At 50.6% G+C, this 22,776-nt stretch overlaps 6 protein-coding genes across 6 annotated transcripts, besides 4 other annotated features; 2 read left to right on the forward strand and 4 right to left on the reverse strand.

The window, feature by feature from the left end:
* Positions 1-403: 403 nt before the first annotated feature.
* On the forward strand, positions 404-2,902 carry NFIA_015920 (tRNA ligase; the record flags this gene model as incomplete). Its single annotated transcript, XM_001264795.1, has 1 exon — positions 404-2,902. The coding sequence occupies one exon, from the start codon at positions 404-406 to the stop codon at positions 2,900-2,902; it is 2,499 nt and encodes an 832-aa protein (XP_001264796.1).
* Positions 2,903-3,347: 445 nt separating this feature from the next.
* Positions 3,348-4,770, reverse strand: NFIA_015930 (putative Golgi traffic protein SFT2; the record flags this gene model as incomplete). The annotated part of the gene is made up of 4 exons (XM_001264796.1): positions 3,348-3,500; positions 3,853-4,003; positions 4,233-4,353; positions 4,542-4,770. 4 exons carry the CDS (start codon positions 4,768-4,770, stop codon positions 3,348-3,350), a joined length of 654 nt encoding a protein of 217 aa, XP_001264797.1.
* A 1,042-nt stretch (positions 4,771-5,812) lies between these two features.
* Positions 5,813-5,863: a microsatellite.
* A 5,511-nt stretch (positions 5,864-11,374) lies between these two features.
* Positions 11,375-11,431: a microsatellite.
* Positions 11,432-12,258: 827 nt separating this feature from the next.
* NFIA_015940 (basic helix-loop-helix domain-containing protein) lies at positions 12,259-13,827 on the forward strand (the record flags this gene model as incomplete). The annotated part of the gene is made up of 1 exon (XM_001264797.1): positions 12,259-13,827. One exon carries the CDS (start codon positions 12,259-12,261, stop codon positions 13,825-13,827), a length of 1,569 nt encoding a protein of 522 aa, XP_001264798.1.
* Positions 13,828-14,712: 885 nt separating this feature from the next.
* On the reverse strand, positions 14,713-15,966 carry NFIA_015950 (putative mitochondrial 2-oxodicarboxylate carrier protein; the record flags this gene model as incomplete). The annotated part of the gene is made up of 3 exons (XM_001264798.1): positions 14,713-15,424; positions 15,523-15,653; positions 15,892-15,966. 3 exons carry the CDS (start codon positions 15,964-15,966, stop codon positions 14,713-14,715), a joined length of 918 nt encoding a protein of 305 aa, XP_001264799.1.
* Positions 15,967-16,504: 538 nt separating this feature from the next.
* Positions 16,505-17,687, reverse strand: NFIA_015960 (putative GPI anchored protein; the record flags this gene model as incomplete). Its single annotated transcript, XM_001264799.1, has 2 exons — positions 16,505-16,828; positions 17,043-17,687. The coding sequence occupies 2 exons, from the start codon at positions 17,685-17,687 to the stop codon at positions 16,505-16,507; spliced, it is 969 nt and encodes a 322-aa protein (XP_001264800.1).
* Positions 16,862-16,888: a microsatellite.
* Positions 16,862-16,901: a microsatellite.
* Positions 17,688-18,581: 894 nt separating the features above from the next.
* NFIA_015970 (formin-mediated actin nucleation enhancer) lies at positions 18,582-21,877 on the reverse strand (the record flags this gene model as incomplete). Its single annotated transcript, XM_001264800.1, has 2 exons — positions 18,582-21,596; positions 21,716-21,877. The coding sequence occupies 2 exons, from the start codon at positions 21,875-21,877 to the stop codon at positions 18,582-18,584; spliced, it is 3,177 nt and encodes a 1,058-aa protein (XP_001264801.1).
* Between the last annotated feature and the right edge of the window lie 899 nt (positions 21,878-22,776).

A 22,776-nucleotide genomic window follows, 5' to 3' on the forward strand; every position in this document is an offset into this window, starting at 1 on the left:
TGAGCAGCTGGTGGTGCTAAGTCGGGCGGTGATATATGATTTTTTTATTTTCCTTTCCCCTCTGCTGCCCCGCAAATCAGACATTGGTATGATCTCACTCATCTTTTTTTGGTGCAGTCTCATTTTCCTCTTCCACAACGATCACAGTTGACTCATATAATTCAGGCAGACATTGCAAGGCTTCTTATCGAGCACGAGGCAAGGGTAGCCTCTCACTTTCCTGAGGTTAAGGGGTGTTTTTAAAAGAAGCTTCATTCACACACTCCCTCTAATCATCCTGGCATCAGTTGTCTTTGCTTCCTTCCTCTTCAATTCCTCGTCCTTTCCCTCATAAAAAGAATCACCATTGTACACAGCTACACCTTGCAATCACTGGTGCATCTCTATAGTGAACAATTTCAATATGGTTCAACAGGATCCTCAGGAAGTTGCGCATCTGGTCGGAGCCCTGGAGGCCTCCAGTAAGAAGAATAGAAGCGAAGGAAAGAGAACGTTTACCTGCAAGAAATCGACTTTCGCCGTGGCAGGCTCAGATAATATCTCAGTTGACTCATGGAGGTTTATGGACTGGGACTACAAACGCAGCAATCTTCCGACCTATGCCCGGGGTCTGTTCACGAGCAAGAGGAAAGACGGCACTCCCGAGATTGTAGTGCGCGGTTACGACAAGTTCTTCAACATCGATGAAGTACCTACTACCAAGTGGCAAAATATCGAGACAAACACAAGAGGCCCCTATGAGCTCAGTGTGAAGGAGAACGGATGTATTATCTTCATCTCCGGCCTGGAGGACGGCTCCTTGCTCGTTTGTAGCAAGCATTCGACTGGCGTTCGACAGGACACCAACCTGAGCCACGCCCAAGCCGGAGAAAAGTGGGTCGAGCGTCATGTTACTTCCACAGGGAAATCCGTCAAGGACTTGGCCAGAGAGTTGCGCAGGCTGAACCTTACCGCAGTTGGAGAGCTCTGCGACGATAGCTTCGAGGAGCATGTCCTTGCCTACGGTCCGGTAGCTGCAGGAATATATCTTCACGGGCTCAATTTCAACGTGCCGCAGTTCGCGACATTGCCGAGCTCAGAAGTACATAAGTTTGCAGATACATGGGGTTTCAAGAAGGCCAAATACCTCGTATACGACGACATCCATTCGGTCAAGAAGTTCCTCGATCACTGCGCTGAGACCGGCACTTGGGATGGCCGTGAGACGGAGGGATTTGTCATCCGGTGCCAGCTAAGCGAAGGCGGAGGCCCGTACAGGGACTGGTTCTTCAAATATAAATTTGAGGAGCCATACCTGATGTATCGACAGTGGCGTGAATGTACCAAAGCGATCATTGCCGGGAAGTTTCCGAACATCAGAAAGCACCAGAAAATTACCGAAGAATATCTTCATTATGCTCGGAGGCAGCTCTCCCAGAATCCCAAGCTGGGCGATCTCTATAAGCAGAACCATGGAATCATCTCCATGCGAGAAGGGTTTCTCAAGGAGAGAGGCTTAAAGGGATCGGATATCATCGCGATGGAAGCCGGGAAACCTGATAAAGTGACCCGAGACGTCATTCTAGCACCCATCGCTTCGCTCGGCTGTGGGAAAACAACCCTGGCTCTCGCTCTAACCAAGCTTTTCGGCTGGGGCCATGTTCAGAACGATAACATTCCCAAACAAAAGAACAAACCGAAGAGGTTTGCATTCGAAATCGCCAATCTCCTCGCGGACAAACCAGTTGTGATAGCGGACCGCAACAACCATCAGAGGCGGGAGAGAGAGCAGCTCATGGAAGATATACTCCCTGGGTCTCCGGGCGCACGGTTTGTAGCTCTCCACTACGTCCACGAACCAAAAGACGTTTTACTTCCTTCAATCAGAGAGGTTACGCGGAAACGTGTCTTAGAGCGAGGAGATAATCACCAGACCATCCGCGCCGGAACGAAGAACTCGGATGAGATTATCGGCATTATGGAAGGTTTCCTGAACCGATTCGAAGGTATTAACACGGAGCGTGAACCCGACAGCGGATTTGACCATGTCATCGACTTGGATGTTGCGGCATCTTCACGGGAGAACCTCGAAACTGTGGTGAACGCGCTGCATTCATTCTACCCGGACCTTCTGCGGCGGGTTCCCGCGTCGCAGGAACTCGACGATGCCATTACCTGGGCGATGACGGAATACCATGTCCGACTCGACCTCAGCTACAGCTACGGTTCAACGAAGCCAAGACAGAATCCGAACAAGAACAAGGGTCAGAATGGCGGTGCGCCGACCGCAGCACACGCCCAGCCCCAGGAACCCACCCCAAGCCCCGAAGCCCTAGTCCAGAAGATCGAATATTTCTGCATCTCTATCCCAACCGCCGAAGTCACCACTCTCCTACATTCGCTCTTCCCACCTTCCACACCTCCGGAAAAGGCACGCCTGTACCATCATCTCGTCAACTCGCGCCGTCTCCAGTCCACCTTCCACGTCACCCTCATCCACCGCGCCAGCAAGACCGAGCGCGTCGATATCTGGGACCGCTACGCGAACCAATACATCGCCAAAATGAAGGAGCAGTCCCAGGGCCAGACCGCAACCCCTGTCCTGACTCCAACTCTGGCGCCTGCGCGGGTCCGCCTTGAGCGTCTCATCTGGGACGACCGCATCATGGCCTTTGTCGCGCGCATCATGCCCCCCGAGGACCGCGAGCAGCCCGACTGGCCGTGTGCGAACCCCATCCCGCACGTCACCGTCGGCACCGCCTCGGCGGAGGTCAAGCCCAAGGAGAGCAATGACTTGCTGAAGCGGTGGTTGGAGGTTGGATCGGGCGGGGACACTGGGATCTGGGAGGCGGAGATTCCCGGCGTCAAGGTTGTGCAGGGCTCAGTTGGGATGGTGATGAGTCGGGGGAAGTTGCTGAAATGAGATGGAGGTTATGTAATGAGTCTACTCAGGGGACGGGATTGTCAGCGACCTGAAACTACGTATTCTTTGCTATGCATTTTCTTCACTTGCGGCAGCGTCAGAGTAGACTTAAACTAACGTAGTGAATACTAGCAGTTAATGATTATGCTTCCCAGGCCTTTCGCAAGGTCACTTCCGACTGTTTAAGCAATAAGTCTTCGAATAATTCGATTGACGGGTTTGCTCTAAAGTCTAATAGGTATCCATGAAAAAGGGTACGGTACATGTACAAAGTCATCAAATCCATCCTCATAGTAGATGTATCAGAAGCTCTCGGACCCAGACAGGTAGGCAAAGCTCATGCAGTGCAGACATACGCTACGAAAGCCGCCAAAATAGTACACAGTCGTCAGCAGTACAGTAGTAGCATCCAAGAATGTGAACAGAAGATGATAGGGGAAAGATATCAGCTGGTCATCCAGGCTCCGACGCGCTGTGCTCCGAATCGTCCCATGAATTGCAGTCCGGTGCTACCCATGGGGAAATAACTGACCAGATACCAGGCCAGGGCTGCAAGCTGGAAAATTGATGAAATGAGTGTTAGGAGGGTGGAGTGGAGCTGTTTCGAGTCAGAGGTCAGCAGTAGTTCTGTAGCCTTATCACGCAAATATTCCATTGCCGTTAGATGAGGATGCTAGTGCCAAAGCGAGAGGAAAGATGGACTGTAGCAGAACAAGAAGCAGTCGACAATCAGGGGCATGGCCCTAATCGAGGTCTGTACGATGCAACCACAAGGCCGAGAGCTCATAACAAGGGAAGCGAAGGTGCAGAGTGATGTCATCGTAGGAATGAGAACGCTGACTTGCATATGCACCGCAATTTATTTACGGCAAGGGGGACATTATCAAGCCGCCAATCCCGGTCATCGCGGCAGCAATGGCGCATAGAAACGAGGAAATCAAGGCACTTACTCCGATAGCGAAGTAGAGAGTCATGGCAATCGAGCCAAAATAGGCGGCAGTAAATGGTAGCCGTGATCCCGAGACCAAATGCTTAGCGTAGACCAGGGGTCCCATGAGGACAGCCCATGATAGTAGAAAGAGCAGAGAACCGACAGACCATCTAGGATCAAAACCGGTTGGGGTCAGTCTAAGCCACGGAACCAAGATATTCTTGTGGATGCACCGAGACCGCGATATCATCAGTCACAGCAGAGGGTACTACACGGCCCCCAGCCACGGCATGACAACGGCTGCACCGCCTCGTGCCCCTCCTTTAAGGTTGCTGGGAAGAATGCAAGGCGGGCGCAGGGTGGATGATAGTCACTAGCGGGTTCTGGAATGGCACTTACAAAATGGCAAACTTGCGGGGTTTCAGCGATAGCACTGGAAAAAGGAAAAAGCAAATCATGAAGCACACTGCGGCACCGAGGTTGCAGGCGATGAATATGAGCATCCGATCCCATCGGCTTACTAGCGAGGACAATGTTGATCAGTACGCTTGAAAAACCCAACTCAAATAAAGGTATCCGCGGCCACTAGACGTTGCGTGAAACCGACCTAGATGCAGGAACTGAGTCCCAGTCACCTGGACCAGGAGAAGTAACCCACACAGGAGGGCGGTGATCCGGATATCTCGGTCATGAGCGAGGATGACTTACGGGCAAAGAAACCTTCTTCCTCCTCCCGTCGAGTTGGGGCTGGAAGAGGAGCCCCTGGAGCTTCGTGAGTGGGCAGTCGCAAATAGCCCTCTCCTTGGCCGAACGGATTCAGTGACTGTAATTTCGATAGAAAGGGGGTGGAGGAAGTGTTAGTACGAGCTGGTAGATCCGCATCTCTTCGAGACCAGCCCAATGAGTTGACAGAATCTCGGAACGAAGTCGTAGCCATGACTCTGATTCGGCTCAGTCTTCTGCCTCGTCAAGTTTTGTCACCTACCAAAAGATGGGGAAGAGGGTGGGGATCCCGTTGCAGACGCTATTGCTACAGCTAGAAAGGTAAGCGTCTCGCAGACCGCTAAAGAAGCCGTAGTAGAATTCCAAGCTAAGGAGAGGCCTGCAGGGACTATGCACGACGGAAACCAGTATGCGCGTGCAGATGATCTGCAGGAATCAAGAATGGGGGTGTGCGAATGCAACGCAGCCACAGAGAGAAGGAAAAACAAATAAGAGAACTGGCTCTTGATAGGGTCAAGCCCAGGCGGGCCAGCTGACTATTGCACAACTGGACTAGACTCCCGAGGAGCTTGGACACGGGATGATGATAATCTGTCTAGCGTCGACTGAGAAAGATAGCCTTTCTCGACGGCAGTTAAGTTAACGTCTTCAAGCTTGTGATCGTCGTCCCCAGAGCTATGGAGGTGTACTATCAGGCTTCGGCTAATCGACAGCTGTATTTTCCCCTCGCACAGGACGAGTCAGTGTCGCTTCCGGATGGGACAGAAGGCGTGTCAGAAAAGCGCGATTCCACTATCAAGTTCAGATACCAGAGAAGCCCAAGATGGTATATGTCCGATAAGAGTGGAGAGTGCCGGGAGAACGAGAAATCAAAACACAGCTGCACGATGACGATGCTGTTTCGATAGCGTAACGTTGGAAAGGATACTATTTCGAGCGGCGAGAGTATAAAAGGTGGTCGTCGATAGGCTGCAAGATAATCAGTTACTGTCATATGACCCAGATTAAACAAGAAGGGAGAAAGGTGACGAGAGGGGAAATAAGTTGTTAAGGAGGAGGGGGGGAGTGCGTAGTCGATTCCAGGTCGAGGTAGCAAAGGAATTAGTCGGACAAGGCTGCTACATACCTCAGGGTATGATTCAGTAAATGCTTGTAAATGTAAGCGTCTCCGCGCAAGCAGTAGACTTCTACTACTATTCCTTGACGACTATAGTCTCGGTGTTGAGATCTATTGGTGACTGTTTCACCTTCTGAATTGGTGATGATAATGACCTTGATGAGTGATGATGCGAATAATAATGATGATGCGGAATGTTTCCCGAAGGCCGCAACAGGAGCTTTGCTGGGTGAGGTTGGGCTAGCCTGAGGACTGCTGGCCAATGGGAGAGCTGGAAAGAGTGACCGGCGATCAGATGATTGAACTAGGCCCAGAAGAGCTGGTGTCACCCCCTCAAAGCTCTCCTGGCCAATCACAGACTGTAGATGCCATCTACTGTAGTGCTTCAATACATTTCATTGGTTGACCGGCTCATGGCTGCCCTCCATGTTGAACTAGTACTCCGTAAATCATGTCCCTATCCTGTTTTACTGATGTGCAACTGCTTTGTATTGACAGTCCCATAATTGACAGTGATAATAAAATATACTTGATGGAAAAGAAAACCTGAAATAGGTCAAAAATTATTTCGGAAATTCTTTGTGAAGGATGCCCGAGATGAATCTCTCTGAGCTGTTGAGGAAGAGCGAAGGCGACGCATCAAGCGTCACTATGGTAGATACTCCGTAACCCGGATCGGAAAGCGGAAAGAGTACCTACCTTAGATAGCTTGGACAATGGTATTTTACGGTGAGGGTTGCAGATCCTAGTATCGAAGCGCATCTTTGCTGCAATCTTGCTTGTTCAATCGAGCTGATCTTCGCTAGAACTGCCATGGCATTACTTACATCCCGATTCCTGACGATGTATTTTCGGAAGTCATCCAAGAATAATAATTCATGCGCTAAGGGCAGATATATTCATGTAGGCGAAGTTGCATGTTGGTCGTATTGCGTGGCGCTTACAGAGAACTTGTCGCACCTGTAATCGATGTTGTGGTAGGTAGGATATGGGAACTTATGCGGGGAGATAGCGCATAGGTAGATAGGTATTATCCGAGCTCTGCTTTTGCAGAGTAAGCAGGTACTTACTTTGAGAATGTTACACCTCGGAAGCCAGGCGGGAGATAGACGCATAAGCTGAGATGTATCGCTGGAATCGGCTTCCGTGGATGATCCACCCGTCCAGCGGATCTAGCGGAGATATTCTCCCTTCGACCTCATAAGAGGTTGCTATATATCTACAGATAAAATCACCATATCAATGCCCATGATATGGCTGGGATTGAGGAACAAAGCAGGGCAGATCGGAGCAAATCAAGGAAAGGCGAAACAATAGCTGACGTATTACGCCGGCCTTTTGTTGGTGGAGGAGGGAGGGGAAGATATTATTCTTGGAAGTCAATATTTACCGAGATGTACTCTGGCAAACCCCGAACCGGGGTCTCTCGCAACCTTGGATACTTGTATTGTAGTTTCCATTATTAGTATTAAAGACTCCTTGCAGTGACCATGGATTGCTAATGGCCATAATCATGCAGTCCGAACCTTGACGGGACGGGACGGGCACGAGCCAGAGACCAGGGAGCTTTTCATCACAATCGTCAGCCTAGTCATGGATTTCGAAAAGGAAGGAAAAGGAGTAAACTGTAGATATTTGAATATCAGTGAAAGAGGTCAAAAAAAGAGATGTGTAGAGCGATGTATGGCTCTGACTGCCTACCTTAAAGACTCCACTGTGGTCATCTCAGGTAGGAGGCTGAAGTGATTGAGCATATACTGCATGAGCTTACCATTTGCGAACCGTTAAATACCAGCTGAGAACCATGACTTCATAGTTATGGTCAACAACCAAAATCAGAAATCAGCCACTTGGCTAGTTGTAGATTCTTCTCTATCTGATCAAATATGAGTGAAAAAAGCGGGTTTGTGATGTCCATTGCTGACAGCATTCCGGTTAATAAGCTTCCCCCCGCATTCTTCTGACGACAGTATTCCAAATCATGATCTAATCGGAAAAAGATCGAGGTATGAAGCGCGACAGCCGTCGATATTCGCATACATGCCTTTCTTCGCTCGATCCTCAAAATAGTGATAAGATAGGGCGGAGTATGAGAGGAGAGGACAAGCCTGGTTGGACCATCACCATATCCCTAGTGTTGTCTCTAGTGTCTAGTAGTTCGGGGTGCAGGACGCATCTCGGAAAGCGGCATGATACACCACCTTGCAGGGTGTCACGGACCTCTTGGAGACTAACGAGATTGTTAGACTAAAGCAGATTACTAGGTTCAAAGCTGTGGACTGGAGACTGGGCTTAACTCCGTACTCAGCTTTGAAGCGCTCGGACAAGTGGCGAGTCAAGACAAGAGAAGGACGGATGATGAATCCTCGCAGTCTTATTGTTCCAGCTCGTCTGGGCCCAAGCACCAATTGATACGAACATGGCAGTCTTGCAAATACACCACCTCAGCACCACAAGCTAGAAAGTCAAGTCTCGCGCTGAAAGTGAAATGGTTGAGCCCCTCCACAGGCCACACCACATAGCGCACTGGCGATTCCTCCGGGTATGGATTCCAGCCTGTCGAAATCGTCGATCTTCCTAGTGCCTCTATACATAGTTCTTAAAAAGAGACGAGATAGAATCACAGGAGAGAGAAAGGAAACTAACGACGACGGTTGCCTTTTCACTAGCTCAACCCTTCCACATGGTGGTTGTCCCACGAATCAGACATTCTTGATACTTGATTCTTGACTCTGCATACGAGTCTACGGAGTACTTTTCCCCCCTCCACCTCTTTTAGACCCATCGGTGAGTCTCCTATTTCGGCCAAAATATTTGGGTGAGCAGCATACATGCTCTAGAGCAGAAATAATGGTCATCGCAATGCGGTAGAATAAGTTGGCGAGATGATGTCATGCCTGCTTCGTGAGAAAGGTGAAGAGCTCTAGATCCAATTAGATTCAATATCAAATACTCACATTGCTTGATCATTCTGTCTGTTCTTCGTTCAAGGAGTGATCATTCACTAGAATTATGTATAATTCATGATCGAGAGTGGAAGGCATGGTATGTAGGGTATTCTTTTAGCCAGGCTGGACATCTGATACATTGCTACCAAGGAATTATCATGAAAGCAAGGCAGAGAGGCTGACCATGAGAGTGAGTCATGACTCCCTTGTTGAGGACGAACAGGTGACAGCCATCGTACTGGGCTGCTCATGGGATGAATGCCGACCTTATGAAGATGGAGGTCAATAATGCCATAATATACTTGACTTGAGATCCTCCTCTTGTCCAGATCTGCCACAACTACCTCGTCGTCTTTCTCGATCCGGACTGTAACACCCTCCATACACCATCGTTTTTGTCTTCCCCCCTCCTTTGGTGAATAAATCCCATATAATGAAATTGCAGTATGGGATTCATCACTTTGGTTGACCCTCCATCATCACATACTTCCTTCACCAATGCCGCATCGCCACTGGTCGGTCCACACCACTCTTTATCTTTTTTTTACCTTCATTTATCAACCCGCAGAAGAATTATCTGATAATTCAATACTCTAGTAAATAAAAAATAAAATTAATAAATAGAAAGAATAAATAATTTTATTTTGCGATAAATAGGCAATCAAGGTACGTAATGCTGTAGCGGCATCAAGCCTCATCGATAGACGATCGACACCCTGCATGACCATCACCGTGCTATATCAAATAAGAGCTTCCCAGGAGCGCCTCGAGAAGTCCTTAAAGCCTTCATTCCTTCATCCTTTCCATTCTGCAAAGGCCGTCGAAAAGGATCATTCGTGATTACTGATCACTCACCTCTCACAGTTATCGTCTGGATTCATTGTCCTGGTCAGAGGACATCTGCTTTTTGTCTACCCACTATCCCCAACACCCCGCTTGAATCCGATTCGATTCCTCTTCATGCAATTCATCATTCGCCAGAAGACGGACCGAAATCAAATCAAACCAGTTCGCTGCAGTTCTTGCCGCGGAATCCATCCTGATTGCTCCTTTGAGCTCGAGCCCTCTCATCCTGGCTCCCGACTTTCCCGTGTACCAAGCGGATAACCTCAAGCAACTGTAAGCTATCCATCCTAGCTGAGCCTCACGGCTACCTCTGTTTCCTTCTGCGTCTGTCTGTTCCCTGGACTCGTCTTGCTCTGCGTTCCTCTCAACGTCTTGTACTTGCTATTGCCCCTTCTTTGCCCCGGCACCAGCTTCACAAAGGGTAAGGCTCTTGCGCTTCTGCCTGTTCGCCTGATTGGGCTCTTTGGAGCTGCGGCTCAGCCACGTGTGCTTCTCTTCAAAAACCCCCTGGCGTCATCTCACCCTCGTCGTATTCCTGATGTTCTGTGAATGGAAGAGCGTCCACTCCTGAGGGATCAGAGCTGATCTGCGCTGCCAAAACAGATCCCATTAGAGTGCTATAATCAACACAGTTCAAGTCGTCGCGTGGTAAGTGAATATATTTTATTTTCTTCTCTTCGATATGATTTCATCTCTGTCATTGCTGCCGTACCCTGGAGATCAATTATTATGAGGCCTGGAGAGAGGCGGTCCGGGTAAAAGATCCATGCGGGGATCCCTCCATGCAAGATAATCAACATGAGACGCGACAAGCCACGATGCCTGGTGGTTACCTTCTTCCACTCAAGGCAGTATTGAGAAACAAGGCGGATTATACCTACCCCTCCTCTTCGGAATGGATATGAGTGAGCCAAGGAAATCTACGCCAAATCCTAGGAAAAGATCCCTCGCTATGGACAACATCTTACAGCATTATCCATCTGCTGCACAACCTCGCTTGCATCAAGCTCTGCAGGGGAAACCGTCGGGAGAAACGCGAGCCGAAGCTGTTCGCAGATTTCTGCTGAAGAGTTTGTGGCAGCGCTGATTCGCCATTTCCTTGTTCGGACATCCTACCCAAGGGCTGAGCTTCAGAGGGGCAACCTAGTACTCTTTGCTTTAGGATACGGAGGTCTACCCTTTTGGGCCTGGATTTCCGTCTCACACCCGCCGGAAAGCGGGCGAGAGGAGAAAGAAAGAAGTGCTTCGCTTTGCATGAGCATGATACGCAAGGGACAAGCGTTCATTACATGATCTGAAACCGGGAGACACAAGAAACAGCACCAAAGAGCGATCGCTGAGCACATTCGTGGATTGCGCTGTAATCGATTTAAGTGGTCGCAAACTCCACATGTTGTCGCTCTGACCGCCTTCTGGGGACAATCCTTTCCCCTCCACCCCTCTCATGCTCAGCGAGACAAAACGATCGATCCAAATCAATGGTCCTGATATTAACAGTCGTCAATCGGGGACTGCTTTACTTTCATTGATTGGATGTATTGTTACGAGTCGTCTCTACGGGATTGATATTGATCGATTTGTTGCCCACCGCCTCTCCCCGGGTTCCGCAGTCCAGTGTCCAATATTTCACCAGGCTTACCCCACTGTCCATCTCCCCTCACTTGAGCCCATCTTGCTCTAAGATCTGTCATATCCTCCAAGGACCGCGGGGGAAAAAGAACTGAAAGAAAAGAACCAGGGACAACGCAAGAAGATAAAGGAGAGAGGCACCGCGGAGTTGTCTGCCTGCGAATACATTGCTCGCCTCGAAAGGCTCAGCCAACATTGCTTTTTTGATGGTTCTCCCTTATCGTGGCTCAACCCCCCAAATCCCGACAGATAAACCCACATCGCCTCCTCGGACCCGGTCTCTCTCTGTCTCTGGTCTCTGGTCTCTGTCTCTCTCTATCTGTCTGTCCCTTTCTTGTCCGCTTTGGTCTGGCCGCCTCTTCTCCTTTTTACGACTGCTTTTGAATATTCCGGCCACAACCATCGTCACCCCTTCTCTTCAACTAAATTCCTTTTGGACAACGCATCCTCATCCTCCGATCCTCGATTGACTTATTTCTCTCTATCTTCCGAATCGGGCTTTCTTATGATTTATTGCCTCATAATTTTTATGTGCTTTTCTCATTTGCCTGTTGCTTATTTTTAGGGCTGCCGAGACCTTGACTCATCATTCTTCGCGTGGTTGACGATCGTCGGTGTGGCCTAGTAGTAGGCTAGTACGGAGTACACCCCCCACGATACGCGCGCATTCTCCGAATCGCCCGCTTCCGAATCACATCCCTTGACCGGTTCACACAGCCACTTGTCCCGCATTAATATACCCAACTTCATCCTGCCAGCATCATTTTCTCCTTTTATCCATACAAGCGTACGTACTATCATCCCTATTCTTCTCTGGGGGTTTTCCTTCATTGGCGCATGCATTGTGCAGCCCCCTCACATCTCTGGACGATTCCTTTTCTTCTTGGAATTTAGCCAGCTGACGGTCGCCTTGCAGACAACCGACAGCTTTCATATCCACTTAAAGTGATCATCACGTACCCTTCTCGATGCACTAACAGATTTGTCGGTGCATCTCCATAGAATTACTTCATTTCGCCATTCGAGTATCCGGGATTTACATCTTGTCGCAATCCCCGCTACATCCCTGAGACCTTCAATTCCATCGCCACTTAACTTTCGAGTACTATATTCTTCTTGAGTTGATCTCGGGGCGTCAGTCTATGCTATTTGCTCAAACGCTATGAGCGAAGCGAGCATTTTCATCAAGAGCGACCCAGACGATCACAACAACAACCACTTCATGATGTCGCAGAACGGCTACTCCATAAACAACCAATTTGGAAATTCCAACGAGGCCGTGGATCCCTCGGAGCTGACCATGCAGAACAGCGGTTTCATGTCCTACCCGTTCGGTTCACAACAGAATATGTCATCAAGCTTCAACTTTGGAAACTCTGGAATCGATACAGACGAGTTGCTGGACCTGGAAATCAACGGTCAGAATGGGCTCCCACGAGATACCAGTATGAATTTCATGCAGGACCACTCCGGTGCTGGCATCTCTATGAGTCATCCCGGCCATATGTCGCAGATGTATTCCAACACTCCTGAAGGGGCTCCGATGCACAGCCCCTTCATGCACAGTTTCAATTATGATCATTTCCGCGGTCTGAACCAGCAACAACACAATTCCTCCCATCTTCAGGGTTCCCATTTCGAGCAGAGCTACCTTAACTCCAAGGCACGCCCGAGTCTACAGGCGATCGACCGCACATCTTCCGATGGACGCAGTCCCATGACCCCTAAAACTCCGGCTTTGGGTGCCCTGACTCTTGGAACCCCGGAATCTGGTAGTTTCCCTACACAACCGATCCGTACTGGATTGCAACCACGGCATCAGAAGACTCTGTCCAACCAGTGGGATGGCACTCCCGGAAGCGCTCACTCCTTCGGTATGGAGTCCCCCATTTCATCGCCGGGCCATCCCTCTCATCATGCCGCCATCTCGGAGATCCTCAAGTCTGGCAAGCATGCCTCTTTGCCCGCCAAGGTTGATACACACATGCCGGGCAGCGCCCAGGATTTAGAATCGCAAGAAGCAAAGCGTCGGCGCCGGAGAGCTTCGCACAACCTGGTCGAGCGCCGTCGGCGAGACAACATCAACGAGCGTATTCAGGATCTCTCGCACCTCGTACCGCAACATCGTCTGGAGGATGACAAGGTCCGGAAACAGCTCGTCAATAACAGTGCCATGTCAGGGAATGGATCCGGTTCAAACGCAGCCACCTCTCTCCTGGCCGGTGGCAATGGCCGTCGTGCTACTGCTGGTAATATCACTATGGGTCTTCCCATCGAGGAGAAGGAGAAGGGCCCTAACAAGGGTGACATCCTGAATGGTGCCGTGGGTTGGATGCGCGACTTGATGTGGGCTCTGCACGTTAAGCTGCAGCAGGAGTCTGAGCTCGCGGAGTTGATCACTAGTCTCGGAGGCACCTGGCCGTTTGAACAAACGGAGGAGGAGAAGCGCATGCGGAGTGAGATCCTGGACGCCTTGGAGAAGAACGATCCTAGCACCTTCACTTACAGCCGAGGACCCGGCAGCGGCTTGAGAGTGCCCAAGCATACCAACTTAGCGGGCGAGCCCATTTCCCAGAACGGGGCGCTGAGCCCGCAGAGTCTCAGCCCGTCCTACAACAGTGGTGGCAGCAGCAACGGCGGGAACTCGGGTCAAGCACAATACTGGAACAGCTCCGGCCACGCGGGAATGAGCTTCAAGGAAGAAGATGAGTACGCAATGGAGATGCAGTAAAGAATCTCTTCCTTTCTGTGGGATCGCAACTCAATCGATCATTATTTCTACGAGTGCATGTCATGACATATTGCATACACAGGCGTCACACGGAGGGATAGGGTTCAGCAGTTGACCGGCGTACGAAGTCTTGACATCTCGTCATTTTCGACGGTACCATCCGGATCTAATGTTTTCATCGTCTGTCGCTTGTTATTGTTTGGGCTATCGAGTGTATCTGATTATTGTTTTATATTCATGGGTTTGTCCGTTCAAGATCTACCTTGTTTGTTCTATTTCCTTCTTCCTTTTCATGCTTTCCAGCTTTTCCAGACCTCGGTGTTATGTTGCATCTCGACGTCGATTTCGCTGCATAGCACCGGCTTATGAATGACTACAGTGTTTTGTTTTCCTCAGCGGTAATCTCACACCAGCAACGGTCCTCGCACCATCTGTTGACTCGCCTTGGTTTCTCTTTTTCAATCTCCGGCATATGTTCTGTTTACCTTTATATCGATACCCTATTTCCCTTTCTCCTCTTGACATACACGGCTGTCTATTCTCTGCCTGTTTCGGATACTTTTCGTATTACACGCGGATTTGTTGCGCTACGGCTTTGCAATGTACCTTTTGACTGTTGTTGTTGACGAGGCTGCCCTCGATTACTAATCATTAGTGCTATCAGTTGTTCTAATCCATCAAGGCCTTTTAAATATGACTGACACAATGTTTCCCGCGTATGAGTATGACCTGGTAAATAGATACTGGCCGGCTTCTGTAGGAGATATACGCCGGCTTATTACGATCGTCACTATTTACAGCGCGTTTCACCATCGTAGACTTTTACTATGTCAGTGAGACATGTCGATTCATCTAAATCATTTTTTGCTAAATGGAATACATATTCTATTCGCCACGCATCTTACGGAAAAAGTCCATGACACCCGTGAAAACAACGAGCAGAATACCACCACCGGGACCCAGACGGAGCACCTTGGGGATGAAACCCTTGTAGAGGGCGCCGAAACCTTCTTCCTTCATGACGGTGCCAACGGCAGGCCAGGCCCAGTTGTACTTGGGCACCTGGCCGGCGACCTTGGGGGAGTTCTGGATGCGCGACTTGACGACGTCCATGGGGGTGTTGAGGACGGTACCGGCGATACCACCGATGGTACCGGCGATCAGGTCGTTGCGGGTCTGCTGGGACTTGTTGCCGGGTTCGGGGGCGGGGAGCTGCGCGCGGACCTGGAAGATGCAGCCGAAGTAGCCGCCGTTCCAGAGGATGTGACGCCACAGCGTCGACTCGAGACCGTTGTACATGGCAAGAGGGCCCTCCGTGGCGATGATCTTGCGCACCACGTCCAGCATACCGTTGTACTTGCCTGCGGAGGCGCGATCCTGCAGACGGATCTTGACCAGCTCAAAGGGCACGACCACGAAGGCCTCGGTGGCGCCCGCGGTGGCACCTGTCAGCACGGCCAACGACTGTGTCTGCTTCTGCACGCCGAACAGGCCCCGGTAGAACGAGCCCCAGCTGTCGTTGGCGGCGAACTTGGTCGCACGCTTGGGAGCCTCCATCAAGATGGGGGCCGAGATACCGCGGTATAGACGTGAGAATCTGCTCAGAGTCCCATGATTAGCTTCCGACATTCACCGGTCATTCCTCCCGTCTAATAGGGACGGGAAGAATTCCGTGCATATGTGCATATGGCCTACCCTTCGTTCTTGATGATCTTGCGGAAACAATCAAACATGCCATTGTATCTTTCCTCTGCAGCGGAGGTAGCGACATTGGATTGAAGTTGCCTGTGGTTTGTGGCATGATGAGCCCATGTCAGCTGCGCTTCCTTTCAACCCGACTTCGCACGATCGCATTGGCGGGTGCAGAGATTCCAGAGCACTTACACTCGTGTCTTGACGACATCCAATGGGTACCTGTGTAATTTGGAATCGCATTCGTTAACGGGCTAAAGTGAGGTTATGGGTGGGCTTGACCGAGGAATCGCATACATGACAAGAATCTGGAAGCACCGCGGAGTTAGCACTCGAGAACAGAATGGCCAATAGACCTCAGCGAGTTCATACCTCTGATACACCAGCGACAGCTCCAGCGGCGAACTGGTAGGCAAACGGAAGAGGCTTTTGGTTGCTGGACGACATGGTGGGCAAGCGATTATTCGGCGTGAGATAAACAAAGAAATGGTAAGCGACCAGACCCTAATCAATTTCAGAAAAAGAGGCCAAAAGAACTATAAAAAGCCAACACAGACCTGACACCAGCAGGGAAAGCAAAATAATTGAACGCAAGCTTGAGCGTGAAGCAGTGGTGAAGATAGTAAACTAGGTTCTGCGGTGTCGGAGAGTGTCGGTGCTTGCTCACCGGGGGTCGTCCCGATCGGGTAATATTCGCTGCCCCCACGTGCCGTCTTGTCCTCAGGAACCGCCCCACGGGGTCTGTTTTTCCGCATTCATTTACCCGATAACAGCCGTTAACTGTTACTTCTAGAGATACTTAGGGGACGATATATCATTCTATTGTTATTGTCATTACGCATAAACTCATTCAGTCATCAGGGAGTCTATATCCACAACATCATCATCCCTAGAGCACCAATTGCCCATATCGCCCTGATCGAGTGTCGGCTGGCTGCATTCTCTGGCTGGCCCTTGGCCAGGGTTCCGCTAGCAGATACACTTGCTACAGCGGTACAGCTGGAACCACATGCATACCCAGTTGGACAGCATCCTCCACCCACAGTGTCTGCACAGCTAAACCAGCCACTGGCGCATCGTCCCGTTCCGCTGGCCGCAGTAGTCGTCTGGGCTGGCACCACGATGGTACGACCGTCCGACGTGATGGTCGACGATGCCTTCGCAGGGCAGGAAGTAGTGTCACAGTCTCGTCCTGTGCGGCAGCAGCCTCGTTCATAATAAGCAGAACACGCATAGAACCCGGTTGGACAGATTGAGCCTGTCTGGCTGCTCTGGGAGGTGGTGGCGGTGGAGAGGCTGGTAGGTCGAGCTGGAGGTGTCAGTCCGCCTGTGGATTGTGTTGTGCTGCTGCTGCTGCTGCTGCTGCTGCTAGTGCTACTGCTCGAGGACTGGGTAGTCTCTGGAGGGACGGTCCGAGTACCAGTGGACACTATGACGGTGGAACTCAAGGTTATCGTCACCGTGAAGACGTTGGCACCTGTGCAAATGAACATTAATCAGCCTGTGACGCAAATAGGCTCAACCCGAGCCTCAGAGTCAACAACCTGAAACTTACATCCGCCACTGACACACTCATAGCCGGGAATACAGCAACCGCCTCCCATGGAAGCCGGACAGCTCATGTACCCCTGCTGACAGGACCCGATGACGCCAGAACAAGTCTGGCCTTGAGGACAACAGCCTACGTCGCCCAACCCAGTGTCCTGGACCAGGACACAGGTATCTCCAGCGCCACAACAGCTGTTCGGCCGGTCAATCGCCATACAAGCGAAAGTGCCAGTCGGGCACTTGAAATCTCGCCGAAACAGCGGGCTGAAGCCCATATTAGTCGGCACCGACGGCCGAAATGGATATACCCGAGGCTGGATCTCCGGTGCCTCGTGGTTGTCGTAGCTTTGAGGGCTATACGTCTCGTTCGTTGCTGTCAGACCAACCTCGTCCGCCCCTTCAAAGTCCCAATAATCAAAGAAAAACTTCTCCCCCTCATCCTCGGACATCTTCTTGACACCGCGAATGACTGCCTTTGGGAAATCAAGCTGCAAGTCGTCACTCCGCCGGCAGTCATCTTTGATGGCTGGGATTGAAGATGAGCTGCCATTCGCTGAGAAGGCATGCACCGGAATCGATGCGGGTCCTAAGGCCCAGACTATGAAACGGATGGGCCACATCGATCCGTGTACCCTCCGTAGCTTTGACTCGGTTAGTATCTTAGTCTTAAACGGCAGATGGGACCATCTTACAAAGCGACAATGAGTCGTCGATCAAGCACAGGTATATAGCTTAACCCGGGCTTTCAGGTGCTATCGATAAGGCCGCCAAATAGAATAGCAGTCGAGAATCAACCAAGACAGAGACTTGACAACAGTAGATACAGTGGTTCTCAAGGTGTGAAGTCTGTATAGGGCTCTCATTAGTATAGAAGAAAAGAAGCAAAATAACAGCCCTCTGCAGGCCTGAAACATGAAAATACTCCTCAATAATAAACATGTGGCTGGGGACTCAACACCTGATTCTGCTGGCAATACAGAGGATAGTTACTCACCGCTTTTTATGCACCGCAACCGAGTATCGAATCCATGAACGTATGTATTGATATTACGAGAGATTAGATACCTAGGTAGTGTCTTCCTTACTGCCCATGGGAGGTCTACGTCTTTCACAGTATGCACATATTCTATTCCTCGCTGAGGTAGTATAAATTACTTGAGGCTGCAATATGTCAAAGGATGCAAGGACAATAGTATCGTCACAAGGGTCATAACACGCCGTATGAGGGCAGGGGTATCGTCAGCAACATGCAATGCTCACGCTTTAGAACAATGTAATGACACGGAGAAAACCACAGATGAACTTGGATAGACAGAGTACTGGCATGATAGAACAAAGTGCAGTGAGATGGCTGTGGAAGGGGAAGGGAAGAGAAAGAATGAAAAGTAATACAAAAATACAAAAATCGCAAACGAGCTGCTTTGGTGCGGCCAAGTGCTCTCAGAGAACTTGGTAGGGGTAGACGAGGTCGTTTGACGTGCTCAATGGCGTAGACAAACAAACAACAGGAGTTATTATGTTGACGAGTCTACTGGGCCTTCACTTGTCGCTGGCTCGTCCTCCTTAGTATCTTCTCCCTCTCCGTTGATTGCTTCTGACGCCGAGGCCTGTGCCGAAGGTGTTGTCTTTTCCTCGCCCTTGCTCGTCGAGTCTCCATTGTCGGCGCTTGCTTCCGTGTTATCTTCTGTCGAATCTCTGATTGAAGGCTGCTCAGCTTGTTCAGACTGGTCTGACTGCTCAGGTTGGGCAGAAGCTGCCGCTGCCGCTGCCGATTCCGCTTCTGCCTTCTCCATTTCCGCTGCTCGGGCTTGCTGTCTCTCCCAAACCTCCTTCCGGATACGATCATCTTTGACTCGACGTTGTCGCTCAGCTTCTTCCACACCGCCACTCTTCTTCAGCTTTCCCTCTTGTACAAACGCCCCAAGCTCTTTCTGGAAAAGCCCTATCCGACGATTCTCGAGTTCCTTCTGTCGAGCCTTTTCTGCCCTCTCGATCGCTTCTAATCGCGATTCATGATTAGGCTGGAGTGCGCGAACCTCACCCAGAACGTCATCCTTTGCCTTCATGGGGTCGACCGCTGGGTCAATAACCACATTGCGCGAGGTATTTCGCAAAGCAACGCCTCCGTTGACATTCTGCTGCAACGCCTGCTGTTTGGTAGCCTGTTCAACTAGAGCAAAAGTCTGAGCGGCCTTCTCGAGATCATCTTCAAGATCCGCGGCCAGGTCTTCCTGCATGGTTAATTGATCGCGTTCCTCGCACACAAGCTGGAGCTCCTTCTCCCAAATCTTCGTCCAAATCGGTTTCTCCCGCTTCAGGAATTCTTGCATCTTCTTCATCTCCTTGGTGACGGCGCTAATTTCTTTGCTGACGCTTTCTAGCTGCCTTGGGAGGGGTCGGACTCCACGTGATACCACGTCTTTACGAAGATCTTCAACCAGATCCTGAAGGTCGTCGACGCGCCCAACGAGCCGTTCCGACTCATCTGCGAGTTCCTTTTTGCCGGCGTTGACACGGGCGCGACCAGCATCTCCTTCATAGGACGGCACGGCAACATCTGCAGCTGCAGATTTCACACCATTTGCCTTAGCACGAATCGCATTCATGGAGCTGGCAATATCCGAAGAGAAATTCGAGTATGTCTGCCGTATCACTGCAAGATCACGCTTCAGACTCTGAAGCTCAGCCAGTTGGCTGCTACTTCCAGTAATGGGGCCCTTCCGAGCGGTTCCGTCTGGAAGAGAAGTTGGAATTGAGACTGGGGGCGCGGCGGCCAGGCGAGCAATCTCCTTTGCGGCCTCTAACTGACGGTCTGACACGCGCTGGATGATACTTTCTTGTCCTTCAAGAGAACCTTTAACGCCTTCAATCAGACGACGAACACCTCCAAGCTCATCATCGAAATGCTTCTTGACCTCGTCAAGTATATCCACATTTAAGACAAGAACCGATCTATCTTTGACGTCACTCAAATCTTCCAATTCATGCCGCACCCCAGAGATCGGGTCTTGAATATAGATCTCCGGCAGATCAACCCCGTTGTTGTGCGTATTCCACGCAAATTTCTCAATGAACGCAAGCTGCAGTCTTCCGATGGTCAAACCGCTGTAGCCTTCGGGAAGAACATATTTTTTGATCTTGCTTTTGTACTGTAAAAATAAGGTAAGTTCTTTTCCGGGGGACGGCTGTTCAGATGCAAACTGCGAGGTCTGCGGTGGAGTTGATACACCGGTAGACGGTCGTTGGATGGTTGAGCTTGGTGTGCTCGGCGCTACTCCTTCATTGGGTATGGAAGAATCCTTGGTCGGTTCAAACGCCTCTGCCAGGGATGATTCCTCGGCAGACTGAGGCAGCCCGGGCTGTTTTCCGGCGACTGTAGGGCTATCGATCGTACCATCTTCAGACCGGAGTGGCACTTTGTCCGGACGTATTTGGGATGCAACGGAAGCATTTGCCTGAGAGTATGTCGGAGATGCGGTGCGAGCCTTGGCGAGCTCGCCCTCTCCTCCTTGCGCAAGGTGAGAGGATGGCAATGGCTTCGCGGTTTTGTTTGGGGTAACCGCATCTTGCGGACGATTCGTCGACCGTTGTTTCCCGTGTGCGTAAGACCCTCGCAAGCGTACTGCATTCAAAGATTCGCGGACATCACGACCGCGATTCGGGACGGGAGAATTCTGTGTTGGCAGAACGGGGACACCATTTGTCGATGCTCCCAAATGTTTCTGTATCTGGTAGGCAGAAAACCGCCGCGAGGCTCGTCTTTCTAGTTCTCCACTTCTTTGGAGGGCACCCAGAGCATCGTCCTGCTTGGGGGGAGGGGGTGGAGGGGGAGGAGTAGGATAACCAGAGAAGTCGGGTGAAGGCATGGCTACCTTGGAGGAAGTTTCGGCCTCAGGTTGCGATGGCTGAGATAGGATCTGCTGCGCTTCTCGTCTTGACGCTTCCCTCTCCGAGTAGCTAGTACCCCTCGTGTCGCTTGAAGGCTGCACTGTAGAACCAGCATGAGCCCCGCCGGACTGGTCTTCGAGTGAGCCATTGCTTCCATGCCGACGACTACCTGGCCTTTTCGGCGAACTGGCGGTGGCTGCGGCTTCCTCATACATCTGGTTTATAACGGCACTCCCCGAGCTTGCCTGCCGACCAGGTAAGGGGCGGCTTTCTTCCCTTTGCTGCCGCGAGCGCAAGCGAGCCTGCTTCTTCTTGAGACCATGGAGGAGGTTGATAATTATGTCACGAATACGAGGCAAATATCGATCGAGGCTCTGAGGAGACGCATCCTGGCTCAGTGTATCTTCGAGGATTGTGCGGAGGAGGTCAGGCACTGGGCCCAGGTCGGATGTATCAACACCAATCGCATTGAAGGCGCGGCAGGCTAGGTTAAATTCATAACCCAGTCGTACATAGACGTCTGAGACTTCGTTCTCAGACGCCTGTCTTCGAGACCATTGAGTCAAGGTCTCCAGTAGTTGTTTTGTAGCGACAAGGAGATGGGTGACACTTTTCTCGATTTGGGAAATTTGTCTATCCGGCTGTGAGGATTCGAACAGAGAAAGCGTCGTTAGCGCAAACAAGGCAGAAAAACAAAGAACCAAGCTAGTATCTCGAAAAACACAGTCGGAAAGCACGACAGAGGGGGGAATAAGCTTACCACAACAGTCCTTGACGACTGAGACCTGCCCGAGCTGGATGAACTGCGTGGTGCGGAAGATTGCGAGGTCATGGCGGAATCGGCACTGCTCGCAGACCCAGCGGGAACGTGTCGAGGTGGACTTCGCTGGGAGCGAGACGAACCGCTCAAGGTAGACTGCATTCGTGGGGACACCGTGGGTTAAACAGCACGGGCAACAGGGCAGTATTCCAGTGATGTTGTAGGAACAAACCTAGGTCGCCGAAAGGGAAAGGGAGGGGCCAACTGACACCTGGAGAGGGCGTGAGGTGGGAAGGGAGAGAAAGTCACTGGAACACCGTAATTACGTGGAGATGAAGGAAACAAAGTCAAGGGAAGTGTAAGAGTGAGACGAACAAGCCCCAAATATCATACCAGCCACCACTTGTGGAGGATTAGCAGATTGTTCTCAATGGTGGACTTTGATCAATGCTGATCGGCTTGGGCCGTTAGTCCGCACGGCGCACCTATCTTGTCGAGTGACAGTATTAATATATATCTAGGTAAGATAGTAAGGTAGACTAAGTTCCGATCTTGTGGATTCTAGTGGTTAGATTACTGGGACTGTCGATGATTAGGCGCTTCTCAAGGACATGACCCTTACCTGAGGCCACTAATAATATCAGTCTAACTCAACCGTTTTAGAAACTACCTTACGGTACCTACCTTTCTAGGGTTAGGTACCTTCTGTAACTTACCTAGAATTGGGGGCTCAAGAGGGAAAGTTTCAGCTGCTTCCCTGAGCTTTTTGAGACACCAGCCTCAGCCTTTCTTCCACGCAAGGACAATGACGATAGCAAACTCAAAGCAATCTCGTGAAAGTTGTAGTTTATCACTCCATAAGGGCAGTCTACATAAGTGTTAAAACTGGTCGGAGTACTTTCATAGGTGGCTCTTATTTAGCATACGACCATTATGTACACGGGTGGAGATAGCACATGTGCTTCAGAGTAAGGTACCTACCCATGTGTGGTCTTGTCATATTACATTTATTACAGACACCTTGAACTTGCTCTTCCTCAGTAGGGATAGGTATATTGCTC

Source organism: Aspergillus fischeri, genomic scaffold (assembly GCF_000149645.3).
Source record: "Aspergillus fischeri NRRL 181 1099437636249 genomic scaffold, whole genome shotgun sequence".
In the NCBI taxonomy this organism is placed as follows: domain Eukaryota; kingdom Fungi; phylum Ascomycota; class Eurotiomycetes; order Eurotiales; family Aspergillaceae; genus Aspergillus; species Aspergillus fischeri.